Source organism: Anser anser (genome assembly GCF_964211835.1).
Source record: "Anser anser genome assembly, chromosome: 5".
In the NCBI taxonomy this organism is placed as follows: Eukaryota; Metazoa; Chordata; class Aves; order Anseriformes; family Anatidae; genus Anser; species Anser anser.
Genome location: NC_139725.1, coordinates 39,993,954 through 40,017,048, shown reverse-complemented (window position 1 = coordinate 40,017,048; position 23,095 = coordinate 39,993,954). Strand labels below are relative to the sequence as shown.

Sequence of the window (23,095 nt, the reverse complement as noted above, 5' to 3'; positions counted from 1 at the left end):
GTAAATTAAACAGTTAAAAGTTTAAACCAGTGGGAAAAATAAAGCAGTTTGTAGTTGTAGGTCTTTTAAAATGCTTTCCAAATGGAAACTTCAGAGAGACCTCATTTCTTCTGTTTTTCTATCTGCATGGAGGACTTCTGCTGTGATACGGTAGTACTAGGAATGGTTTGCATTCTACCCCCATGATCCCCAAAGGAAAAAAAAAAAAGATGTTTTTCATTGTGTAGTGTTATATGTGACAGTGTTCTAATAGTAATTCTGCTGGGAATCTCTTAATCAGTGGTTACATAAGTGCGGTGAGAGAGGTTCGTGAAAATCAATTTAATTAAATAAATGCTGTAGCACTCTAGTACTAGCGCACTGTAACGTATTAGACAGGTTCTGGGGTTTCTAATATTACAGCAGACAAGTCACAGCATAACACTTCCATAGCTTTCAAAACATTCCTACCAACATTAATAATCAAAATGCCTACATGATACAGATAAAACTAATGAGGCAGACGAGCGTGTTTGTCCAGGTTTTTAGGGAGAACTAGCGCCGGTGCTGAGATAAGTTCTCATCTCTTAGAGCTGTGCAGAGCCCACTGCCAATTTTCTCTCTTCTCTTCTACCAGGAATTTATTAAGAGAGGCAAATATGGTTATAACAAAAACTGTATCTTTTGGACCGCACTGCAATAAAGGCCGGGATTTTTGCACCTATAGAAACCCGCCCACAATAAGGATATTTTAGCAACTTTTAAAAGTAGCTGGAGGAGGAGAGAATGTAATGAGAGGTGCTGTGTTAACATTTTCTTTGGTCACATGGATTGTAATGGCTAAGGATGTAGATACACGTCTGTCATGAGGTCTTGTTGTGTAATAATTTGACTTCATTTTAAGCAGCTGCATCTCTCCAATAGAAACTGCTAAGCAGCCAGAACTTTAAATCAGTCAAGTAGCTCATTCCTCTTATTATTTCTTTTTCCCATAAGTCTTGGTTAGAGGCATGTTAAAAATCAGAAGAATTTTCCAAGAAGCATTCTGTTCAACTACCAATAAGCTGTCCCAGTTGTCAACTGGAATGAAGGATTTTTTTTTCTGGTCAGCTGGGTCAACAGGGGAAAAAAACAACCTAATCCTTAAATCTTGGGCTGCAAAGTTGTATCCTACATGTTCATTTTAGCTGTGTATGCCCATGGGGCAGAACTGAGTTTGGGAATATTCCTCCAGTAGTGCTTGCCTGCAGAAAAAGCCTGAATGGCTGAGTACATTAGAAACAGGGTTGTTTGTTCCCTGTGCAATGAGGTTGTAGTCATCATGCAATTGCTGATTCAAGGGGTAGTAGTTGCTGCCCTGTGCCTTCTCTCCCTGGTCAAAATATTATTTTGTATGCAAGCAAACGTGTGATCATACGCACAGGTGTACATAGGACAGAGGTAGATGAGATAAAGTTGAGCCTGGTTATTGCTGCTGTGAAGAACTTAAGACTGTTTTGGTTTCATTTGTGGATTTTAGGGGAATATTAACAGCCTGTTGTCTAGCCAGTGCGTGTAGGTATAATTTGGGCCTTTAACTTTGATCTGCTGGTTCCTTCCTCTGGTATGTTCAACCCTGACTTTGTTCACCATGAACCAAGGTGAAGATGCAATCATTCGTGTGAAGACGTGAAACACATGCATGTGATTTTTATCTGTCAGTTCCCATGAAACGATGCTTATAATGTTGGTAGTCCTGGAAATGCGTGTAATATTGGTAATTGCTGTGTTATCAGTTGCTACGCATATGTTTGATGCTATTCTGCTTCACACTACACATACTTAATATTAAAGATTATGACTGCAGACATTCATAGCCACTTCACCTCCTAAATTTTTATTATATTAAACAGAGTGCTGTGGGTGGCTGAACAGCTGCAGTGCTGCTCACTTTTTGACCCAGTTGAGCTAAAACAGTTTATTCTTACTCTTCTGGTTTTGTGGAACATTTTGATGACCAAGCACATCCCCTTTCCACATTGAGTGTTAGGGCTTGAATTTTTACTGAAAATCTCAAGTTTAGAGCAAGTTATTTTGACTCCCTAAAGTGAAATATTTCAGAAACATAGAAGCAAGACATAAGACTTTGTTACAGGAGCTGTGTGTTTCTGCTGTAGCTTGCTGCCTGACCTCTGCAGTTGCAGATTAGGGTCTGCAGATGCTGCCTGTAATGATGCCTTTTTTTTTTTTTTTACCTTGGCTGTTGAAGTATAATTTTAGTTTACATTAAAAAATGAAATATTTTGTGTGTGTTTCAATGTGGTAAGAAACAGGACCTTTGGGAACTTTTTCCTGTAAAGAAACTATGAAACTATGTGATGGTGGACAATCTGTACTATTTCAGGTAACGTGCAGGATTTGAGTGACCTGGGTTCTTTTTCATTTCTGCGCTCGCCAAGCTGACATGCTCTGGACAAGCAGCATGTTTTCTTCCTTACTCTGTTGGGTCTGGTGACGCTGCAAGTTCTTTGGAGATGGTACTGTCAGAAAAATCTGCGTTTTTAATACTTAGCACAGTGGGACCAATTACCAAGTACTTCGAACGTAATTTTAACACCCACAATTTAATGAAACAAAAGAGATCTAAAAGCCTTTCTGTTTGAACAGGCTCCATAAAAATGTCCTTTTTAACCGCATTAATCAGCTTTGAACACAACCCTTGGATTCAACAATATTATTTTGAAGGTCCTCCCTTTCTGTTTAAAGTGGATCCTCATAATAATGTTTGAAATAAGCATAGGTTTTTGGTGCTTGTTTTCTAATCCAGAAACATCAGCATAGCCCATGACTGTTTCTGGGGAAATCCTTGAAGTAGAGAGAAAAAAGTATCTCAGGCTATGAACTTCTTTTGTTCCCAGACAGCTTTTTAAAGTAGTTTAACAACTACGGTTCTTATGCTTGTTTAAAAAAGAAAACTGCCTTGCATTTGATATACTCAGAAGTAGGTAGAGTAGATAGGGTAGTTAACAAAGTCGCCTTTCATTCCTGCTCTCTGCCATTATATGTAGTTAATCAGTCAAAGATCATTTAGCTAAGAAGCATTGCAGAAGAGAAGGTGTAAGCTGTATATTTTTATTTCTGTCCACCATGGTCTTTTTTTACCAAAAAAAAGCAGTTGATTTTTTTTTTCACTGTTCAGAAAGGAAACCGATGTTTCTGACCATGATATAAAATACCAAATAATGTTTTAGGTATTCCATTATTCTTCTCTTTCTAGGAATCTTATAAAGCTTTTGAAAATTAATAATTTTCTTTACAGTTGCTGGTAAAAGTTGTTCCCTTAACAGAAAGGAAACTTGAAGGAAAAAAAAAATAGAAAACCTGATGCTGTGTTTACCTAAGGGAGCAATGGAGGAAAGAAGCCTTACAATTTGTCTGGTCACCGGGGGCTGTTCCCTTCTCAGCTTGGACTGCAAGTTACTAGTTTTGATATGTTCAGAGAAGTAATCAGAACTTTCAAGCACAACCAAAAACTGTTCCTGAAAACTGTTTTAATTTTGCCACCTTTGAAGCTGGAAAATCTTAAGGAAATTTGATGGCAGATTGCTCTCTTGCTTTGCTATCAAGAATGTATGGGTTCTCACTCCTCCCATTTCTCCACCTGTTCTTAGGCTCTGAATTACTGTTGCTTTCCTTCTGCCTGGCCTTCCTTCAAAGTCAACTTGTGCAAATGATGTTGTAGTTATCAAACCTTGTCAGACAGCATTGACTGGAAGAAACATACATGTTGGCGGCCCTCCCCATGCCAGCACAAGCATTCGTGGAGCTCTGCAGTGAACTGGGCTGGTTAAAAACCTCAGACTTCTTTCTGCTGAGTTAGTTTTTGTTTAGATCAGCTCTTTTTAGAACAGTTTGCAACACACAGCCTTGCTGCCTGTTGTGCTTGCACCTGTGAAGGACTGATAGAGGAGTGAGGACAAGCAGCCGATGGCAAGGAGAAGGGCATTGCCACTTCATTCAGGAGCTGTGGTGGCTTAAGGTAGCTCAAAGTGTGCATCGATTTATGTCCATGCAGTATAGCAAAATAGCTTGGGTGTGTTCAGACGCTTTTTTTTCCTAGATCCTTCCTTGTGTTTTTATCATATCCTTGCAACCTAAGCGCTGTTTCTTTTCAGCACTTCTGAGATACTATTTGGAGATTATACTCTGATTTCCAAACCCAACAGCAGAGAGCTGTACTTCAGGAGCAGATGGTTAATATAGTGAATATAGCAGATAGTGAATATGAATTTGGTTTTGAAGTGCAATAGACTAAATTTCCGAGTCTCAAACTCCATACATATGCCTAGGTGCGATTTTCTCCTAGAAGACTGTTATGAGGATTTGAATTTCTGGTTTTGTTAGTGGTCTCAAAAAAGTGTGTCCCATGTTGGCAGCTGGTGTTTTCTGGTCTGGGTGAAATGAAACAAGTGACTTTGTTTTGCTTTCCAGTTTTGGAGTGTGGCTAAAAACTCCATGTCAGTTTTGAAACTACATGCCACCGACTTAGTAACCAAGTAGGGAAAAGACTATACTTGCTCTTTATGTGCTGAAGCACGTGGGTGAATGTGGGCAAAATGTCTGAAGTAGCTGGATGTTTTTCTGTGTCTTGGGTTTGTTCTGATAAAAGAAGTCGCCAGAAAGACAATGCTGAATATTCCACTTGTCTTTGAAGCGTGCTCCAGGTTTTTGGCTGGCACCCTTTCCACCATCAATGAAACTTTGCAATGGGGAGGTGGAGTAGGGTAGAGAGAGAACTGCCCTGTTGCCTTAGAGTTAGTTTTGTATCAGCTTTCACCAAATAAGAAATACTTGCTATACCTGTGACTTGTTCTTATTAGTTTGTCTAGAGCAAATCACTACTGTAATTTTTTTGACATACTGAAGTCTTCTGTTAGCGCTGTCATTTATTATGTAGTGCTTGTGTGTTGAAAAACATGTCTAATGCAGTGATACAACTAGTGGGAAGTTTGGCTGACCTGGGGAATTCTATATAACATGATGAAATATTTGGACATACCCAATCAATTTTGCTTTGGTTCACCCTAATGAAAGGAATGGCATTGTTCTGCATGCAGCCTGGCTGATCTACACTTTCGTAACTTTTTTTTTCCTATTACTTCTTTCCTGATAGTGGAAAAAATAGTTGCATAAAACTTCCTTTATGTAATCAATGTTTAAAAAAAAATATCCCAATCTTTTTTACTTGGAGAAGTGGTAGAGAGAGAGACAGGTGGTATTTGATGCCAGCAGTGTTTTCAAGGCTGGCTTTATGATTGTTGACTTGTAATCTTTGTTAAATGTGCGTTCCTACCAACTCTATTTTACCACTAGAGACAAGGTTGCTAGTGCTGTGCAGTCCTTACTTTTTCATAGAGAATGTGGTAAGTTGTGATACTGGTTGGAAGCTGGAGCTTGGTGTTTTCAAGCTGCACATTTGCATTGGTCAGGATGTATTGGATCTGGTTGTTGGTGTGCTCCTTGGGAATTCCACCTGCATTTGGTTTTTTAGTTGGCTAATGGAGGCTGCTGATTTAAAGCAAATCTGTTGTCCTCGGTTATCTACGTGCATAGATGCCCTTATTCTAGACTGAGGGTGCTATGTTCCATGTTAGTGTGGGAGGCTAGGAGAAAGATACTGTCATTGTGAATTAAGAGTGCCAGCACAAGTATTCAGTTGAGAAGAACTGTTCAGGAATAACTCCCTATTCAGACAAGGCTTTATTTCAATGAAAGGACTGTACTGTATTAAAGTGTTCATATTGATAACAGAAGAACTCTGTTACGGGGGTATTGAAGAAGAAAAGGATACCATGAATGGTTTTCTCCCCAGGTGCTGAAGAAGTCTTGCTGCTTGCTAGAAGGACAGACTTGAGAAGGATTTCCTTGGACATGCCAGATTTCACTGACATTATTCTGCAGATAGACAATATCAGACATGCAATAGCCATAGACTACGATCCTGTGGAAGGCTACATCTACTGGACTGATGATGATGTCCGGGCAATTCGTCGGGCGTACCTTGATGGTTCTGGAGCACAGACTCTGGTAACCTCAGAAATCAACCATCCAGATGGTATTGCTGTGGACTGGGTGGCAAGGAACCTGTACTGGACTGACACTGGAACAGACCGCATTGAAGTGACCCGGTTGAATGGGACATCAAGAAAGATCCTTATCTCAGAAAACCTAGATGAACCTAGAGCAATTGTGCTCAATCCTGTAATGGGGTAAGTTTTATTTTCGTTGGTAGCCCTGTGGTAGGTCTTTGGGTCCAGCTTGTGGTTTTATGAAACTGAAAGTCTGCAGGTTGCAAGATGATTATTTGTCAAATGTTGCTTTTGTCTTGAAAATAACTTGTGTTTCTATAAAAGGTGACTGCAGTGTCCTTCGAGTCTATATGTTGCATGTTCAGTTGGATTTTTTTATCTGCGTCTTCAGTATTATAACTATTAAAGAATTGGGCCACTGCACATTTTCAGTAGTTTAATTGAGTTAACTGAGGTTAATTTAGTTATTGCTGATGACAAAATGACAGAGTGGTTGAAGTGGGAAAGAACCTCTGGAGTCATCTGGTCCAACCACTGCAGGGCCATCTAGAGCTGGTTGCTGAGGTCCATGTACAGGCATCTTTTTGAAGATCTGCAAGGAGGGAGACTCCACAGGCTTTCTGGGCAGAGAGGATACTGTTGAAGTCAGTTGGTTTGTTTGTTGCATTTTGGAAAGCAGAAAGCTAGGATATTTTGTCAAAAGCGGAACAGATCTTGATGCTTTTCGGCTGGAATGTTATGTGCGTTGACTGTTTCTGCCCTTTTCTTTACAGCTACATGTATTGGACAGACTGGGGTGAGAGTCCAAAGATAGAGTGTGCTTATTTGGATGGCTCAGAGAGGAGAGTTCTGGTGAACACGTCCTTAGGTTGGCCTAATGGCTTGGCACTGGATCTTGAAGAGGACAAACTTTACTGGGGAGATGCAAAAACAGATAAAATTGAGGTGAGTAACAGAGCTGTCTTGTTTACATTCTTAGAAAACATGTTGTTGTTATGTGCAGCTTTATGTCTTGGATATATTTATCCATTTGGGGGGGGGGGGTCTTTTGTTTCATTAATATTTACAATAAATTTATCAAAACAATACATTAGAGAAGAAAGGAAGTATGTTCATATGCTGTACTGATTCCGAAAACTTTCGCATCAACTGCTATGCCAAGGGATATGCAATCAGAAACTTCTGCATTGCTGGAAGTATAATCTAATTGCTTGAAATCTCAGGTTTGATCTGAAGCTTTTGAAACAAATTGGAACACTCGGGTACAACCTCTTTCAGTAATGTTTTGCATTTTCTGTGGTGCTTGGAACTAGTGTCTGAAATTGCTGCATGCAAAAGACTTGATGCAAGGTTTGTGTATGGGAAAAAGTGGATGTGGAGGCCCTAGAGAGCCATATTTCAGGACCTTAATGATTACGTGGTGTCCGGATGCATGGGAGAAAAGTTGTTTTCAATGTACCACGACGCTTAAAAGTACCTTCTGCCTGCCTTGAAAACAATGTAGGCATTCTGTCACACAATCTGGGGAGGGGAAATCCCCTTCATGATGTTGTATAAGCGTTTATGGGAAATATTAAATATTTCTTAGTTATTGAAAGAACTTCTGATAAGAGTATGGCATGACTTCCTTTTTGTTCCCCTTTCATTGGGAAGAAATTTTTTTAAATGCAAAAAATCCATCCTGTCTACCTGTTTTCAAACTCCTTTATTTTTTTTATTTTTAATCAACCTGCTTTGGACACTTTGTATGCTAGACAAAGCTGGAAAAATTATCTGCTTACTTGTTACATGTGTTTCCAGCAGTAAGATTGTGAGGTGTCTCTGGAGATTCATTGCTTTAAATTTAAGATATGATCAAAGCAGACATCTGGTATTGGTGTAGTCATGGATGTTGACAATTGCACAAGTAAGGCCTGAGATGTTCTCATAAAGGAGATGCCTTTTTTTCCCCTCAATTGTTTTTGCCTCAGTATCCCATGATTAAACCTTAGTCTGAAAGAATAATTGTGAAGCGTGCTACCACAGAAATGAAACAGCTTTTAGGTACAGCAAAAAAGTACAGCAGCAGAGTCCTGAAGTAATTTCACTGAGAACGTGATAAATAACTGAAAGATGTTAAATCAGGTTCTGGGGCCAGGCTATTTGGGCTCTGAAGTCGTGTCTACAAGATTCTGAAGTTTCATTGAATTATTAACAGTTGACTGTTAACTGTGGCATTTTAGGCCCAATACCAGTGAGATTTGGTGGCTTTTCCACCCCCAGCTCCCAGGAAATTCCAGCCTGAGAAGATATTGCTATCTTGTTTGTGCAGCTCACCAGTGTTTTCTCTTGCAGCCTGCAACTTCCAGCTCCTGATGCATATTGAGCCAACTTGACATCTTACCTAGCAAGCATAGAAATACTGTTTGGCCTAGGACAATTGTTTCTGTAGGAGCACCAAACAGTTTAGAAGAGAGCTGGCAGTAAGGCATTTAATAAGGCATTAGTGACAGAAATACCAATTTCAGGCCAATAGGTGTAGCTTTGCACTATTTCTCTATGGCAAGCAGAAAAGGCATTGATGTTAGTTAGCTAAGCAGGATGCTGCAGAGATGATTGGGAAGAGAGGAAGTTTTCCAAGAGAAAACAGAAAAATATGGATACAGCCAGGTGTTGTGAGGAGGTCTGAAACATTTGATATAGATGCTGTTGTGTTTCCCATCACTTTCAGTGCTTGGTTTCTTAATAAAATAGTTGTTTAGCAAGGTCACCTTATTGCTGGTGAACTTCCTAAACTTTTCTTTAGCTCACATTTCTGAGAAAGAAGGAAAAACTGGATTTTGAACCTCAACCTAAAGTTGTTATAGTGGGCTATAATTAATTCAAAGGCTTGGTTGACAGCATAAGACATGACCTGAGGTCAGACAAATTTGAAAAGTATTATTCTATTATCATTAAATGATGAGATTTGTCATACTGACAAACGTTCATTTTTAACGTCTTGTTCTAATGCTCTGGGCATCTGGTGGAAACAGGTTCCTTGAGCTATCTCTGGTACGTCGTTGTTGTGAAGCAGTTGTTTATCTTCCACAAAGATGTCAGAAAAGCAGTTTGAAAATTAAAGGTGCTAAATAATTAGCTCTGAGTATTTTAATTTCAAAAGGGAATTCTCCAGGGAATTTGAAATGGCTTCAAAGTAAGATGAGGTAACCAAGCTAATTGAAATCAATTCATAAACAGAATTGCCAAACCAGAATGGGATGAAGAAGGGGATAAAACTATTGCTTTAGAGAGATATTTTCCCTATAATGTAAGTTTTCTTCCTATAATGTAAGCTAGTTTGTTGAGGTTGTGTTTTGACTATACTATATATTTATAAAAAAGAAACAGTTCATTTTTGTAACAGTACTTAGTAGAAGCAGTATAGAAATTTCACCCTTGTTCTGTGAAGTCGATTGAGTTTTCATGTTACTTGAGGGAATAGTATATGCAGCATTTTCGGATAAATAAATTTTGGGGCCTTTAGTAATGTCCGTACTCTCTAAAGTTTTTGCCCTCTGGAAGAAGTGAATCAAGACTGTCTGCTGGCTTCAGAAATATAACTTTGCTGTCTCGCAGTGTCTTGATGTACTGGGCTTGATGACTAGTAGAGGTGTCGTCGCGTTCCTTACCTTTCAGGCTGTAGGAAAGAACATTCTAGATTCCACCTTTTGTAGCTGGAACTGTACTAGTGCAATTGATCTCCCTGGTTTAAGCAGTCTGTTCAGTCTGTCTTACTTCATTTTAAGACAGTAAAGCCAATGGTACTGTTTGATTTGGCATCTAAGTTTAGGAAAGTTGGAGAAGCCCAAGTAAGGGCTTTTTATTCTCTCAGTTTTGCTTATTATACTTTTAGTGGTTCTCTTCTGTTTTCAAAAACAGAGAGAAGAGGGTATTTTACTTGGTCTCAGAAACAGAAGGTATTTTTTACATGAAGTGGATTACAACATCTCTAGATATTTTGATTGCTGTATATCATACAACCCAGTTATAGTTGTTAGTATAAAGATTTAAATACTTTTATCTCTTATGTCCCTACCAATGAGTTCTTACGTTAAAACAGGTATAAATATTCCTGCTTTAAATCACCCCGCCCCCCAACACTTTTTATGCTTGGTGTTTACTTTTGCTAGTTAGCATGAACAGACTCCTGACATTTACAAATCCCTAAATAGGCCCATTTAGGACGGGATGGGGAAAAATATCATGGATGTTGTCTGGAGTTCGGAACAGTGCTGTGAAGGGCCCTGTTGTGGTCCACTGTGCAGCTGCATGAGTTAAAAAGGCGCTGGCATGCCATCAGTAGAAATGAATGTTAAATGTCTATTGCAGAACGTCCATTAGAAAACAAATTTTCACTTTCCATTTTGGAACACATGCCAGACATTTGTATTCTGCTCACTTGGGAAAGAACTGCATGACTTAACCGGTTATTGACACAGCTTAGGTGTTGGCTGATTTCAGACTGGTCTCCAGTAGAGCTTTTTATTAATACTTCTCTGCAAGATCAAAAAATTGCAGTAGGGATATATTTCAGAATAGAAACATTTATCTAATGGATTGTATTTCGTATCTCTTGTTTATCTTGTTCTATTTGCAGCCTTATAATTGTTTCCTGAAACATTTCTCTGTTTGAGAGCTTCCTTCAATACCCTAGGTTTGCCTAGTAAGCCATATTTCATGCTGCTCTGCTAGCCAAAGTACATGTGAAGTCTTGTGTATGGTATATGAGGTGGGACGTTTCCACTTAGTGTTGAAGTTATTCTTCACTTTAACATGAACGCATTCTTCTCATGCATGTGTTCTTTTGCCAAGAGGATGCTATATAGATGGCTTGCCAGCACAGCTGGTGTCTTGGTGATTTCTTCTGTGTGTCTGTGTATGTCTGTTGCACCCACAGTTTGTCAAAAACAAAGCCTAGCTTAGCTGCAACTTGAGGATGTGTTTAATATTTTCTACTATTGTTGACCTAGCTGAGTATTAAGATTTTTTTTTCTTTTCACTGTTGAGGATGTAAAACTATTTAAAAGCGTAGTGCTGGCTAAACTTTCCTCTAACCCTTTAGTTGTGTCCCAGCTGACTGTGTAGAAATTGCAAAATGGAATTAAACTGAAAACATTATCTCTACTACTTTGCAGAGTATAGTTGCAATTAAAGTCTGTCTGGGTGGTGGAAAAATAAGTATTAAGCCTTATGCCTGATAATGAAAAAAGTGCGCTATTAAAAACCTGTACACTTTTCTGTAGGTTTCTGAAGAGCTGCTTGTAGAATAGAATTGCTTTCATCCTATGCTATGTATTCAACTGCTTTCCATTCAGGAAAAAAAAAAAAAAAAGCAGGAGTGAATTTAGCTTGTATATATTTGTGTATCTCTCTGCTTGGTATTCTTTTTGCTAGACCTCAGGTTTGAAATGTACTGTGAATGTCTGGTGTGTTTGTGGCTTTTTTTTCAATTATTATTTTATTTTTTTTCTCTTTTGTTTAGTTGGTTTTAGGTTTTGGTTGTGTTTTTTGGTGTTTTTCGGTTGTTTTTTGGAGGTGTATTTGGTTGGTTTTGATCTGGAATTTTTTAACACGTTTTCACATTGCTTTTGAGTGCACTCTTTGAAAAACAGAAAAGGAATACTGCAGAGCTGCTGAAGGTACCAAGCAGGGTCCTGTACCAGGAGAGTATGTTCTTATTCGCGTGCCTGAAACTTCACATGGTGCAAACAGCAGTTACTCTTTCCTGACGGAGACCTTCCCATCTGCAGCATTCAGCTGCAACACAAAGGGCCCAGTCACTTCGCAAGCGGTTCGTATCCTGAAGAAACCATTTGGCAAGGCTTGTCAAACTTTGCGTGACAGCAGCCTGTGAGGCTTTCACTGCAAATTTGGCACCCCGTGGTAACATTGTTCCCAGCTTTTTAAATTTCTGCTTAGTTTGGCAGAGGCGACGGCAAGGAAAAATATATAGCAAATTTTGAGTCAGGTCTGTTGAAATCATGTGTTTGTCCACACAGCTTCAGCTATGAGTAAGGGGCATGGAGTAATCCAAGAGAATTTGGGATTTTACTGACAGAGAAAAGGTACTTTCCAGGAACAAACAATAGATTAACAAGGATTACCGAGTTCCAGCAGGGAGAGAAGCAAAGACCCAATGGCATCCACGTGTAGAATTTCCTAATTCTCCTTAAAAAACAATTTTGTGGTTAGCCAGGTTTCCCTTGTATTATTTCTTCAGTATTTGCTTAAAGTGCCTAAGGTGTAATTGCATAACGAGCAATTACTGAATTCTCAGGTGCCTGTTATTATGTATGCATTTTACTTAAGTTTGTGCAGTATTCTTGGAATAAGCGTTATGCAGACTACCCCTTCTGGCAACTTCCCTTTGTCCTCCTGCTTTCCTATCTCCCCCTCGACAAATGTCCTTTGTTTATCTTTGTGGAAGACGTATAATTATATATACAGTGATTCTTTGCAATTTTATAGGATGTTCAAGCTAAAGTGTAAGCATCAAATGACAATTCTGGAACTCACCAAAAAATTTCCAAGATTCATTTACATGGGCTGTCCTTGAAATTCAAGGAAGCAATTTTATAAGTAGATTGTTGTTAACCTACTGCATAATAGGGTAAAATGTCATTTGGAACAGTTTGCTACTTAAATTGGAGTAGTGTTTGCACAAGTGAATTGTAGAGAGGTAGAAAAATTAACAATCTAATTTAAAGCTGCTTTTTTCTAGACAAGTCGGAGTATACTTCACATACTACACTGTTTTCCACGCATTTGAGTAAAAAAAAAAAAAAGGCAATATTAATTGAGTTTTAACTGATACATTTTAATGTGTTTGTTTCTTTGCTCTGGCGTATAGTCCATATAGTGTAATAAACTCATTGGGAGATACTGTGTATTAATTTACTGAAATAAGAATGTCTCTTGGAAAGAACAGCTATTTTGAATTTACCTCCACATGCTAATTAGACATAAAAATAAAAATATATAAATCTGGTTCCGGTAGACACAGAGTTCAACGAGAGTCAGCAGTGTGCCCTTGCCACTAAGAAGGCTGATGTTCTTGGCTGCATTACACGAAGTATTGCCATCAGGTCAAGGGAGGTGATCCTTCCCTGCTGCTCAGCACTGGTGAGGCCACATCTGGAACTGTGTCCAGTTCTGGGCTCCCCAGTACAAGAGAGGCTGAAGAGAGTCACACGTAGGGTCACTAAGGTGATGAAGGGGCTGGAGCATCTCTCCTTTGAGGAGAGGCTGAGAGCTGGGCCTGGTCAGCCTGGAGAAGAGGAGGTTCAGAGGGTTTCTTATTGATGTCTGTAAATACTACCTGAGGGGAGGGTGCATAAAAGACAGAACCGGGCCCAGAGGCAGCGGGCCCAAAGTGGGACACGAGAGGTTCCCTCGAAACCCCAGGCAGCACGGCTGTGCCGTGTGGGTGCTGGAGCCCTGGCACAGGCTGCCCAGAGGCTGTGGGGGCTCCTGCTTGGGGAGCTCCAAAAGCCACCTGGACGTGGGCCTGGGCACCCTGCTCTGGGTGGCCCTGCTGGAGCGGGGGGGACACCAGATGACTCCAGAGCTCCCTTCCCATCCTGTGATTCTGTAAAGTAAACAATCCCCACACTGCGTTATTAGTATGAATGCATGAGAACGGAGAAGTAAAATGGATGTGGAAATAAGGAGCACAGGTTCTTTTTGATCTAAAGAACAGATGTCATTCCGAGTAGACAGCTGCAGGAATAAAATTGCTTAAATTGATAATACAGCGAGTGGCCTTCATTTCAGTGAATTTAAAACTTTTAATGACGCTTGATTTGATTTAGAGCTGTGGCTGAGAAACATCAGCTAAATGTAGTTGTTAGGAATGAAGTATAAATTGATGTGCTTACAGTTTTGTCCCTAACCTGAAATACAACTTTCCTATACTTTTCTTTCTTGATCCTTTTTTGTGTTGTATCCGTTCTAGATGCAAGTGCTACATATCTAAGCCAGATTAGATGTTAATCTTGAAGAGCATATATTGGAATCAGCCTAGCAAACCCGTATACTTTCCTAGTCTTTGTATTGGTCTATTCAGCAGTATATTCCTGTAGCCTGGGCTGGCTCTTTCAATGCTGTTCTTAGTGCCACTTCAAATTTTTCTTTTTCAAATTACTACTTCTCTGTCTGGGGTCAAACTGTGTTGAGGCAGTGAGGTGTATAAACCTCTCTCCATTTGTGGCCATTGGATATTTGTTGGTGTTGTATGTTTGTGTGTAGTTGGTGGTCATCAAATACTGCTACGTTTTCGTTAGTTTGAAATGGCTTTTAGGCTCCTTTATTGCTATGTGTTTTGCTTGAGGAGCAAGCCAGCATGAATGCTGTTGCCAATGATTTTTTGTTTTACTTGGAGGGAGCAACTCAGTTCTAGGCAGCAAACATTTTTGTGTGAGCACAGCAGTATCCAAAGAATGGGTGTATAATTATCTTTGAAGGTTCTGAAGGGGAATAATCGGTAGTAGTGAACTTGGGAACAATTTTTCTTGCCAGTAGCCAGGTAGTCATTGTAGAGTGGATAGGAGGAGTCATTTGAGGGCAGGACTTTCTTAAAATACCGTTACAAGTTTATGTCAGTTCTTGGACTTTGTGAAGACTGACAAATTAGTTGTGCTTGCTTTTCTCAGAGGGATGTTGCTGGAATGGAACACAAGTTTTCTGGGAGGGATGAAATCTGTATCTTTGACTTCAGTGCTTTAGCGATGACAACTATAAATATACATTTTGAGAGTTGCATAAAGAACAAAACGGATAGTAATTCTACAAAATGACAGCCTAACAAGGCTTCTTCAGTGAAAAGGCGGTGTGCATCTTTAGGAAGAAACAAGAAATCCAGCAGCAAGGGGGACAGAGGGTCTTCTATTCCTTCCTCTTCAGGGTTCCCCAGTCTCTCATCTGCCTATTTGCCTATTTTCAGCTTGCACCATCAGATTTATCACCAGATTTGGAGTAAAGTATAAACACCTCGGTTTAGACTGACAAGGATGTTGGTGGAGTCTCAACTTCCTCTGCTAAAAAATGTTGATTTTTTTGCTTAGATATATTTGCAATGCTCTTTCTTAACTAGTTTGCTACCATAGAAATGGTGTTGCAATTGTTTGAACTTTCTGCACACCAGCCTGTAGTTTGGAACAGAGACTGCTGAGATGAAACGCACTGTAATGTTCAGCAGGTCAGACCTCCGAATAGTTTCAGATCCTAATACTTTCTTATGAATTTAAACTCTCTGGCTGTGTTAATTCTTTCTAAGACAGACTCTGGTTCAGGATTTCCTGGTGTGAGACTGCCTCTTTCTGGAGCACAGAAACATAGTCAGCCTCTACCTGCTTTAAGAGCATACAGCCTTGTGACTCTGTTTTTCTAATTACAAGACTAAGTTGTCTGTGTTTTGCTTGCTGCTTGATTAGGAATTTCCGTGTATTATTTTATACTTTGCACTACACGGTCCATGTTTTCTTTTAAGGGGACTGTTACCAAGTGTGGCGGCTGCTAAGCAAATGAGATCCACGTTCACAAAGTGAGAGGCTTTAGCTGAGCTGGGTGCAAGCACTGCACCTTTCTACTCTATACGTAATAAGGAAGCGCTCACAGAGCAGAGAAATTTATTTGCCAAATAAAAGAAGACATACTTATCAACATGCATGCAATCCTCTCCCCTTTTAATGAGTCAACTACCAGGTGAACTTGTATCTGAGCCCCGAGTGTAGGAAAGGTATGACAGTGTTGAGTGGGAAACTGTTTCAAGAGTTTGCAGCCAGTGTTTTATATAAGGAACACATCTAAAGTTTGGCCAATTCCACCTGTGTTCAGGACTGCTCTCGGAGAAGCATATGTTTTAAGTATATTATTTTTCCATTCTTCAGCAGTCTTGAGTAAAACCTTTCTTGCCATTCTGGGTGGGATGGGGAGGTTTCTTTGCAGGTGGATGATGATCTAGCCTCTATTATTCTTGTCCTCATCACGTTCTGACTGAAGTGCAGCGGCCCAGTAGACTGGGATGTGGAAGCTTCAGTACTTGAGGGAAATGTCCTGGACCAGTGTCTTATCAGTAGCCTGTGGTGCTGTGAGCATGTTCATAGTTCTTTAATCTGAAACTTCCCAGAAAACCTCAAATCAGTTTCAAGACCCTAGTTCTTTTTATGGGCCCAGTATAATAAGAAAGCAGTTTACACATCTGGGGTGAAGACTGCTGTCTGAGATCCATTTGAGCATACATGGATTTTCCACAATAAAAGCAAATCTCTTCTGTAGTAAAGATCTTTTTTTCTTAAAGGTTATGCTGAGATAGTGGCTTAACCTCCCCTCTTCCCCCCTTTTCCTAATTTCCTGGAACTAAAAAAAATCATCAAAAAGTTCAGTGCTGTCTGTTCCAAGTGCAAAGTTCTTATTAGCTGACCTTGCTTTCACCACTGTAAATAACCAGAAATGTTAATCTGTAAAGGAGTAAAGCAAAACCAGCTTTGCAGCGAATCCCTATTCTGTGGAAGCAGTCACAGCAAGGACTTCTTTTCCCAAGTAATAGATCCAGGAGATGATGTGGCCTGTGTTAGTCACACCACCTAATGCGCGAATAGAGGACTATCAAATAATGATTTGATTGAATGAGGAGCCTCTATAGAATGTTCTTGATCAGGGATTCTCCCAAACTTTTATATGCCAAGCTTGACATCTTACGCATTAGCCTCAAAGTGAAAATCCACAAATGCTGGCAGCTGCCAGTTTAAATACTCCTCTGAGTCTTTCCGTGGTGGAATCCATACCACTATGAAGTTATTTTCCTCTACAACCATTTATAATTTATCAGGGTTTCTGTACAGTCATAAAAACCTCTAAATCTTGTCAATTTTCCAGGGACTGTATTTTGTACTACTTTTTGTAAATGGACAACTTAAAAACTTAGCAGCTGACAGACAGCTTCTAAATTTGGTCTTTGCAGAGTCCTTAGGAATTACTTCTGTATGTGCAGCTTTTGCTATATTTATCAAGAGGAAATCCTGAGGATGTATTAAGCTACAAAGTTGAAGAATTATTTGAGTTTTACATGCTTGAGGCTCTCCTTTCTCATTGAAGAATTATTTTAGGCTATCTGATATCAAATCACTCTTTTCCGCTTTGCTAGGGAGAGAATTCTGCTTTGCTTCCCTTGCTGGGATCACCTTTCTGTATTTAAAAGATTTCGTATTTAGCTGTACGAAGGCTTCTATACCTATGAAGTGCTGTAATGGCTCCACTTTTAGGAGAGCCTAATGCATTTTTGGGCACAGAATAAGTAAGTATATTATTCCAGACACTGAGGAAAAGGTGGGTTCTATGTTACATGTAAATTTGATTCCCTTTATCAGACAAGCACGTAGGATGCATAAAGTTTTTAACTGTCACCTGTTTGCCAGTAGCTCTGAGGAATTTTCTGTAGTACTCTTCTCCATTTTGCTTTTGCTTTTTTCACAGTCTCTCTTCCAAGAATAACAGAGAGCATTGCCATACAGCTCACCTCTGGCCTAGGAGGAAGACCAGGAGCAGCTGCCCAGGAGTTGTGACCCTATGAATATTTTCTTATCACAGGGTCGAGAGACATTTGTTTCTGTCTTTGTGTATAACTGTGTCAATATGCACAGTGCGCTTTATCAGATTATCAGGTTTGTCACCATGGTCTGGGCACTAACTTTTCACTGGGAAGAAGTCTTTCCCAGCTATTATTTTTCTGTTGCTGTTTTGGAAGGAAAGTATTGAATATAGTTGACCTTTCAGTGCCTGGAACTCTACTTCTGCTATGTAATCCTTTGAAACCACTGGGGAGGACACCGCACCCTTTTGGTGTTTATTGACATTAGGTGTCAGGTTTTCAAATGAAGAATACAGAGTGAAGTGCCATGAACACAAAATTTAGCATTCTTCCTGTTTTTTTTTTTTTTTTACATATTCAGCTTAATGATAGTATTTTACAGTACTGTACAGGAGAGAGAATATTGCAAAGCACAAGCTGGACTGTCTTTAGCTCCTCTAATGTCGCATACTAGTGATTGCCCTGCTCTGCCTCATTTTCTGTGATACAAGGCTGAGGGATCTTGCTCCTTCTGCTGGAATATTTCTCCAAAGCCTCTCACTCTCACACCTCCATTCATCTCAGCTAGTTAGACTCTCTTTTCTGTTCAGTTGAATTTTTTCCTTTTTTTTCTTCCCATAAGTTTCATGGTAATTTGCCACTAAACCTCCTCTCCTTCCATTGTATTACATCAGTGAGCCCACAGTGCAGCTGCTGGGAGGGCAGAAGGTACCAAATCTGCCCATCACTGAATTTCTGGAACCTTACATTGTAAAACGTGCAAACCTGGTTACTGTTAGAAGCAGGAGCCCTGTCATCATGGGCTGCCCTGATGCGGAACAGGGATTCCTGTGTTTCTAAGGAATGCAATGCTAAAAATAGGGGTGAAGGACTTTGTTTTTCGTGCCACATCTTATTAATGAAATTTTGAAAGTTTTCAGCACCATTTTTAGACTCCTATGTTCTGGCCCTAATAAGAAAGAAATCTAATGGACATACATGATGGCCACCACCAGCCTACCCTAGGACTCCCAAGGTTGCCTGCAACGGTGGGAAATTTTTCTTATAAATGTCTGTAGTGTAGATGAGACCAAAGGTTTTTGTGTCTATTTAGCCTTTCTAAAAATTCTTCAGTGTGCTGATGGGATAGCAGTCACTCAAAGGAAGACTTCCTTTGCTGGCTTGATTGACCAGAGTCATTCTGTGGGAAAGGAAGCTAACTTATTCTAAACTGAAGGTGACCCTTGCCTTTTTGTGAGCAATAAAGACATAATAGAAGCCCAGTTAGGGTTCAGTGGAACCCCCACAGCCATCTGCACACTTCATTGGCAGAAGTGGCTTTCACTTGAACTTGCATTTGACAAGTGTTTTCTGTCTCTTTCTCATTCAGAAGGGTCCTTCAAAGCCAAGTAATTGAAATGCTCTCACCCCTCGCTCCTTTTCCTCCTTCCCCCAGACTCCCTTAAATTGCAGCATGCTGGTATTCAGCGTTAATGAGTAAAAATGCATGCGCCTCCAAAGCTCGCACGTTTTTTCCTTCCCATAGGGAAGTTTGTGAAAAACTCTCTTTTCCACACCCTCTAGCACCAGCCTCATAAAGGAAAAAAAAGCTGAAAAAGTGTTTCTGTTGCCTGTTGCCATTCCTGTTTCTCTCTCTCCCCCTCCCCCTCTTTTTTTTCTTCATAGTGCTGGACTTTTGAAATGAAACACAAATCAGGTCTCCGGAATAAAAGGTTGTGAGTATGCCTTGTGGCATTTGGAATGAGACTATTCACTGCCTGAATAACTATAAATAGAAAGCTAGGAGCTGTGTATTTCTCAGTTCAGACTCCCTGCAAAGAAGCGCCCTTCCCAGTAAAGGGTGACTTTTGAAAGAAACCTTGTTCCTCGCGCTGAATTGAATTGCTCCAGGAATTCTTCTTCGTGCAGCTCGCATAAAAGGCGTTAATCTCTAATTTATTTCTCCTTTTAAAGGCAGTGTTCTCCGCACTAAATGTATATTCTCAGCCATGTAGCCAGAGATGCCTGTCTTGTCTGTGCAGAGTTTGGTGTAGGGTTCTGAGCGCAGAACAAACATTGTTCTCCGCGTTTTGCTCCTGAAAGCTTTCCTTTGGCTCCCTTCCAGCCGTCGGCTCCTTTTTATCTGGCATTCATTCTTCAGTAAGAAGGCTAAATTAGTGGCACTCAGGTTTTTAGGGTTTGAGGAACAGAATGGGAATTGTGATTGATTTTTTTATAATAAAAGATTTGATTCTCCCAACAGGCTTCTGATGTTACCGACATAAGAACCCCGATAGCTTACTGTTGCATTTCTGCAGACAATTTGTTTGGCTGATTTGGTTGTTAGAAATGCTCGCAAATCTCCTGTGTTGTGCAGTTATGCAAATTTAGGACAATCATTTTTCTTCTTGCTCCCCTTTTCAGAAGTACTGTAGTATTGAAGGAAGAAGCATAGTGGACAGGAAGAAAATGTTCGACAGGTTTGTGAGTTGGCAGTGCTAAATATCCTAGCACTCAAGAAGTTGTCATGGCTTATTTTTCCCCCCCTTCTTTTTTCCTTTTTTCTACTTTACCCCCCCTCCTTTCTCTTCCCTCCCCTTTTCCCTCCTAACACACTGGTGTTTTGTGCAGTGTTATTTTGAAAGCTGCTTCTAATTTTCTCCTCAGACCTTTTGTTTCACTTTTTTTTTCTGCCATCTGAAAGCTAGCAAGGGTAGCCTTCTTCATAGAACCTTTTTTTCCCCTGATCAGAATTTTTCATAGAATGGATCCATATATTCCTTGCATTGCTGCTTCCATTCCTGCTGGATTCCTAGTTGTGTTGTGGTTTTGGGTTTGTTTTTTCTTACCTCTTTTTCCTTTAACAAAGGAATTAAAAGTTTGGCAAACACCCACCTTCGTTTCTTAAAGTTTGGTCTCTGTGTGATTTGTAGTGCTTTTTTCAGTAGTGCTAATACAAAAATGAGAGCAATGGTGAACAAGTGAAAAATAAGGTGGCTGTTTGTGTATGGGGTTTCTACTAAAAGGGAAAAACAAGCAGAAAAATAAGTATGCTCTTCAGTGAGCTTAGGAAAGCAGATTATAAGGAGTATCCAAGGAGTAAGGAAAGAAGAGATTCTAGAATATATAATATCTTTGTAGTTTTGTAAATTATTTCCTTATTGACTCACAGTCCATGTGACTATAATAGGATTTTTCATAGCTGGACACATGAATGATAAACTTTGTAGACAAATATATTCAAGGTGGATACTTCCTTCTCTTGATCCTGACCATTGGAACATCTTGATTATCCCTGTCATTTTACACTTTGTCTGTGCTCTGTTTTCTGTCTGGAGTGCCATCTGTTTTCCTCGTCACCTTTTATTGAGGTGACTTCCTTCACCTAAGACGGGCCCCTGCCATCCTTTAAGGCTGCTTTTGTCGATGACACCTACCATCCGTTCATAGCTAGGAATCGTGGCAGGAAAATTTTACATCTTAACTCCTTGTATGATGTGCTTTTTCTGTGATTTTTATCTGCCTTGTAATTTGAAGTAACTTTGCTTCATGGATGTGTTTTACCTTTATAAATATACTTGAGCAGAGATCTTAGTTTAAAAATCAAACAATTGCTTAGGTTATATTTTGCCACTTATTCATTTGAGTTGCCTTTGAGTTCTTTGCCTGACTTATGGTCACTTCCTAGGTAAAAATAAATAAATACTAAAAATGCAATTTTTATTAGATCAAATATTGCATTGGCTTATTTTTAATTATGTTGCATGCTATTTCAATTTAAAATTTTGGACCACGTGTTTTTTTTGACTTACTGTATACACATAATATATTTAATAATTACGTATATGTAATGTTGAAAAGTACAACATTAAGATTTGTAAAATGGCTGGTAAGCACAGAGTGCCCCTTTCTTCTGCCTATGTGTCTGGTTTTATTACTTGTTAAAACACGAAGTACGTTTGGCAAATTTACAACAAGAATAAACTTGCTGAAAATGGCATCATTAGAACCCAGGTAGTTGCTTGTAACATAAACCTCCTTTCTGTCATATGCATTCTTGATATTTTAGTCTTATTTAGGATGCCTGAAAACCCCATTGCTCTCACTGAGCAGGTAAAGCATGGGAGAGTCCCTCAGCTTTAGCAACCAACAGCATGAAAGCTTTGCACTTGGAGAGAAGGTAAGTGAAGTTTCTCTAGGAAAACAAATCTGGGTTTTGTTTCCCTCTCCTGGGGTTCTTTCTTATCAAGCTGGTTAAAGGGACATGGCTGTAGACCAGCTGCACTTTTATCATCTTCTGTTCCTATTGTGAGTCCTAATTTAGCCCCAGGCAGTGAGCACAAACCTATGTGAGGAAAGTCCCTTATTTCATGAAAACATCTCAGAATTGGATCTTCAATTCACCAGATTATCAGCAAGACTTAAACATTTGTTATCTTATCTTTGAGACGATCTTAAAACATCTTGAGAGCAGAGCTGAACACAGCCATTTTTGTCGTCATAGCTTCCTAGTGTTAATCTGAACGACTGAATGCATACAGATCACTTTAGAATAGCAGCATCTTCTAGGCATGATTTTGGTTGGTATAAACTGTGGTTTAACCACTGTGGGCTTATTCCATCTGGTCCTCTCACTGAAAGGCAAGTGTACAGTTCAACATGCATAGCAGAGCTTATTTTCCAATCTGAATGCATTGTAAAATGTCTGCAACGAAAGATCTGGTTTTGTTCCCTTATTCAGATAGCAATGGAGACTTTGACAAATTGTGCTCATAGGTTTTACAAATTGTACCTGGATACTCAATCTTCTAATCTTTACCTCCTCAAGTTCCTTTCTGTTCTGGTCATGTTGAGGTTTTCCTGAGCTAGAAGCAACGGATGTTTAAATCTCATCCAAATTCTGTGCTGTCATACATACTGCTGACAGACTTGCAGTTTGAACTTCAGCTGTCAGGGGAATGGTACAAGGCTTAGAACAGTAACAGCTATGGAATTGCCTTTTCCAGTGATGTAAGATAATAAAAATGTTGGTTTTGCTTTAATAGTGTTTCTACTGGGTACGTCTGTGTGTTCTTTTTTATTTCTTTGCTTTACTTTTCTTCAGTCTAACCTCACAGGGTAGCATTATTATCAACTCTCATGGCTCAGAGCTTCAGCTGTATGCCTGTAGGAGTCAGAGGATTTCGGTCTCTCACGTCTATCTGAAAAGACGTATTCAGTTTGACTGCACCTGGAGGCAAGACATTGAATGAGATCTGTGGTCTGAGATGATGCAGAAAATCCATTTTTAATATGTACTTGGTGTGCCTTATTTGCATGTGCAGTCATAAGGATAACTTGATCCGAGCTTAGGAAGGAATATTCTCTAGGTGGTTGAGAACTTGCTGGTAATAGTATAACTATCCATGTCTTTTGTCAGAGCAAGGCCCCTTCCTGAACTTAGATAGATAGCATATGTTTA

At 39.6% G+C, this 23,095-nt stretch overlaps 1 protein-coding gene across 5 annotated transcripts in view; it reads left to right on the top strand.

Annotated features, from left to right (window-relative positions):
* The window catches only part of LRP5 (LDL receptor related protein 5), a 168,567-nt gene that overhangs the window by 84,296 nt on the left and 61,176 nt on the right, over positions 1–23,095 (top strand). For all 5 annotated transcript variants that reach the window (XM_083838263.1, XM_083838266.1, XM_083838264.1 and 2 more), the window contains 2 exons: positions 5,831–6,227; positions 6,821–6,992. In XM_083838263.1, coding sequence (XP_083694389.1) covers positions 5,831–6,227; positions 6,821–6,992 — 569 coding nt within the window. The remainder of the gene's footprint in view (positions 1–5,830; positions 6,228–6,820; positions 6,993–23,095) is intronic.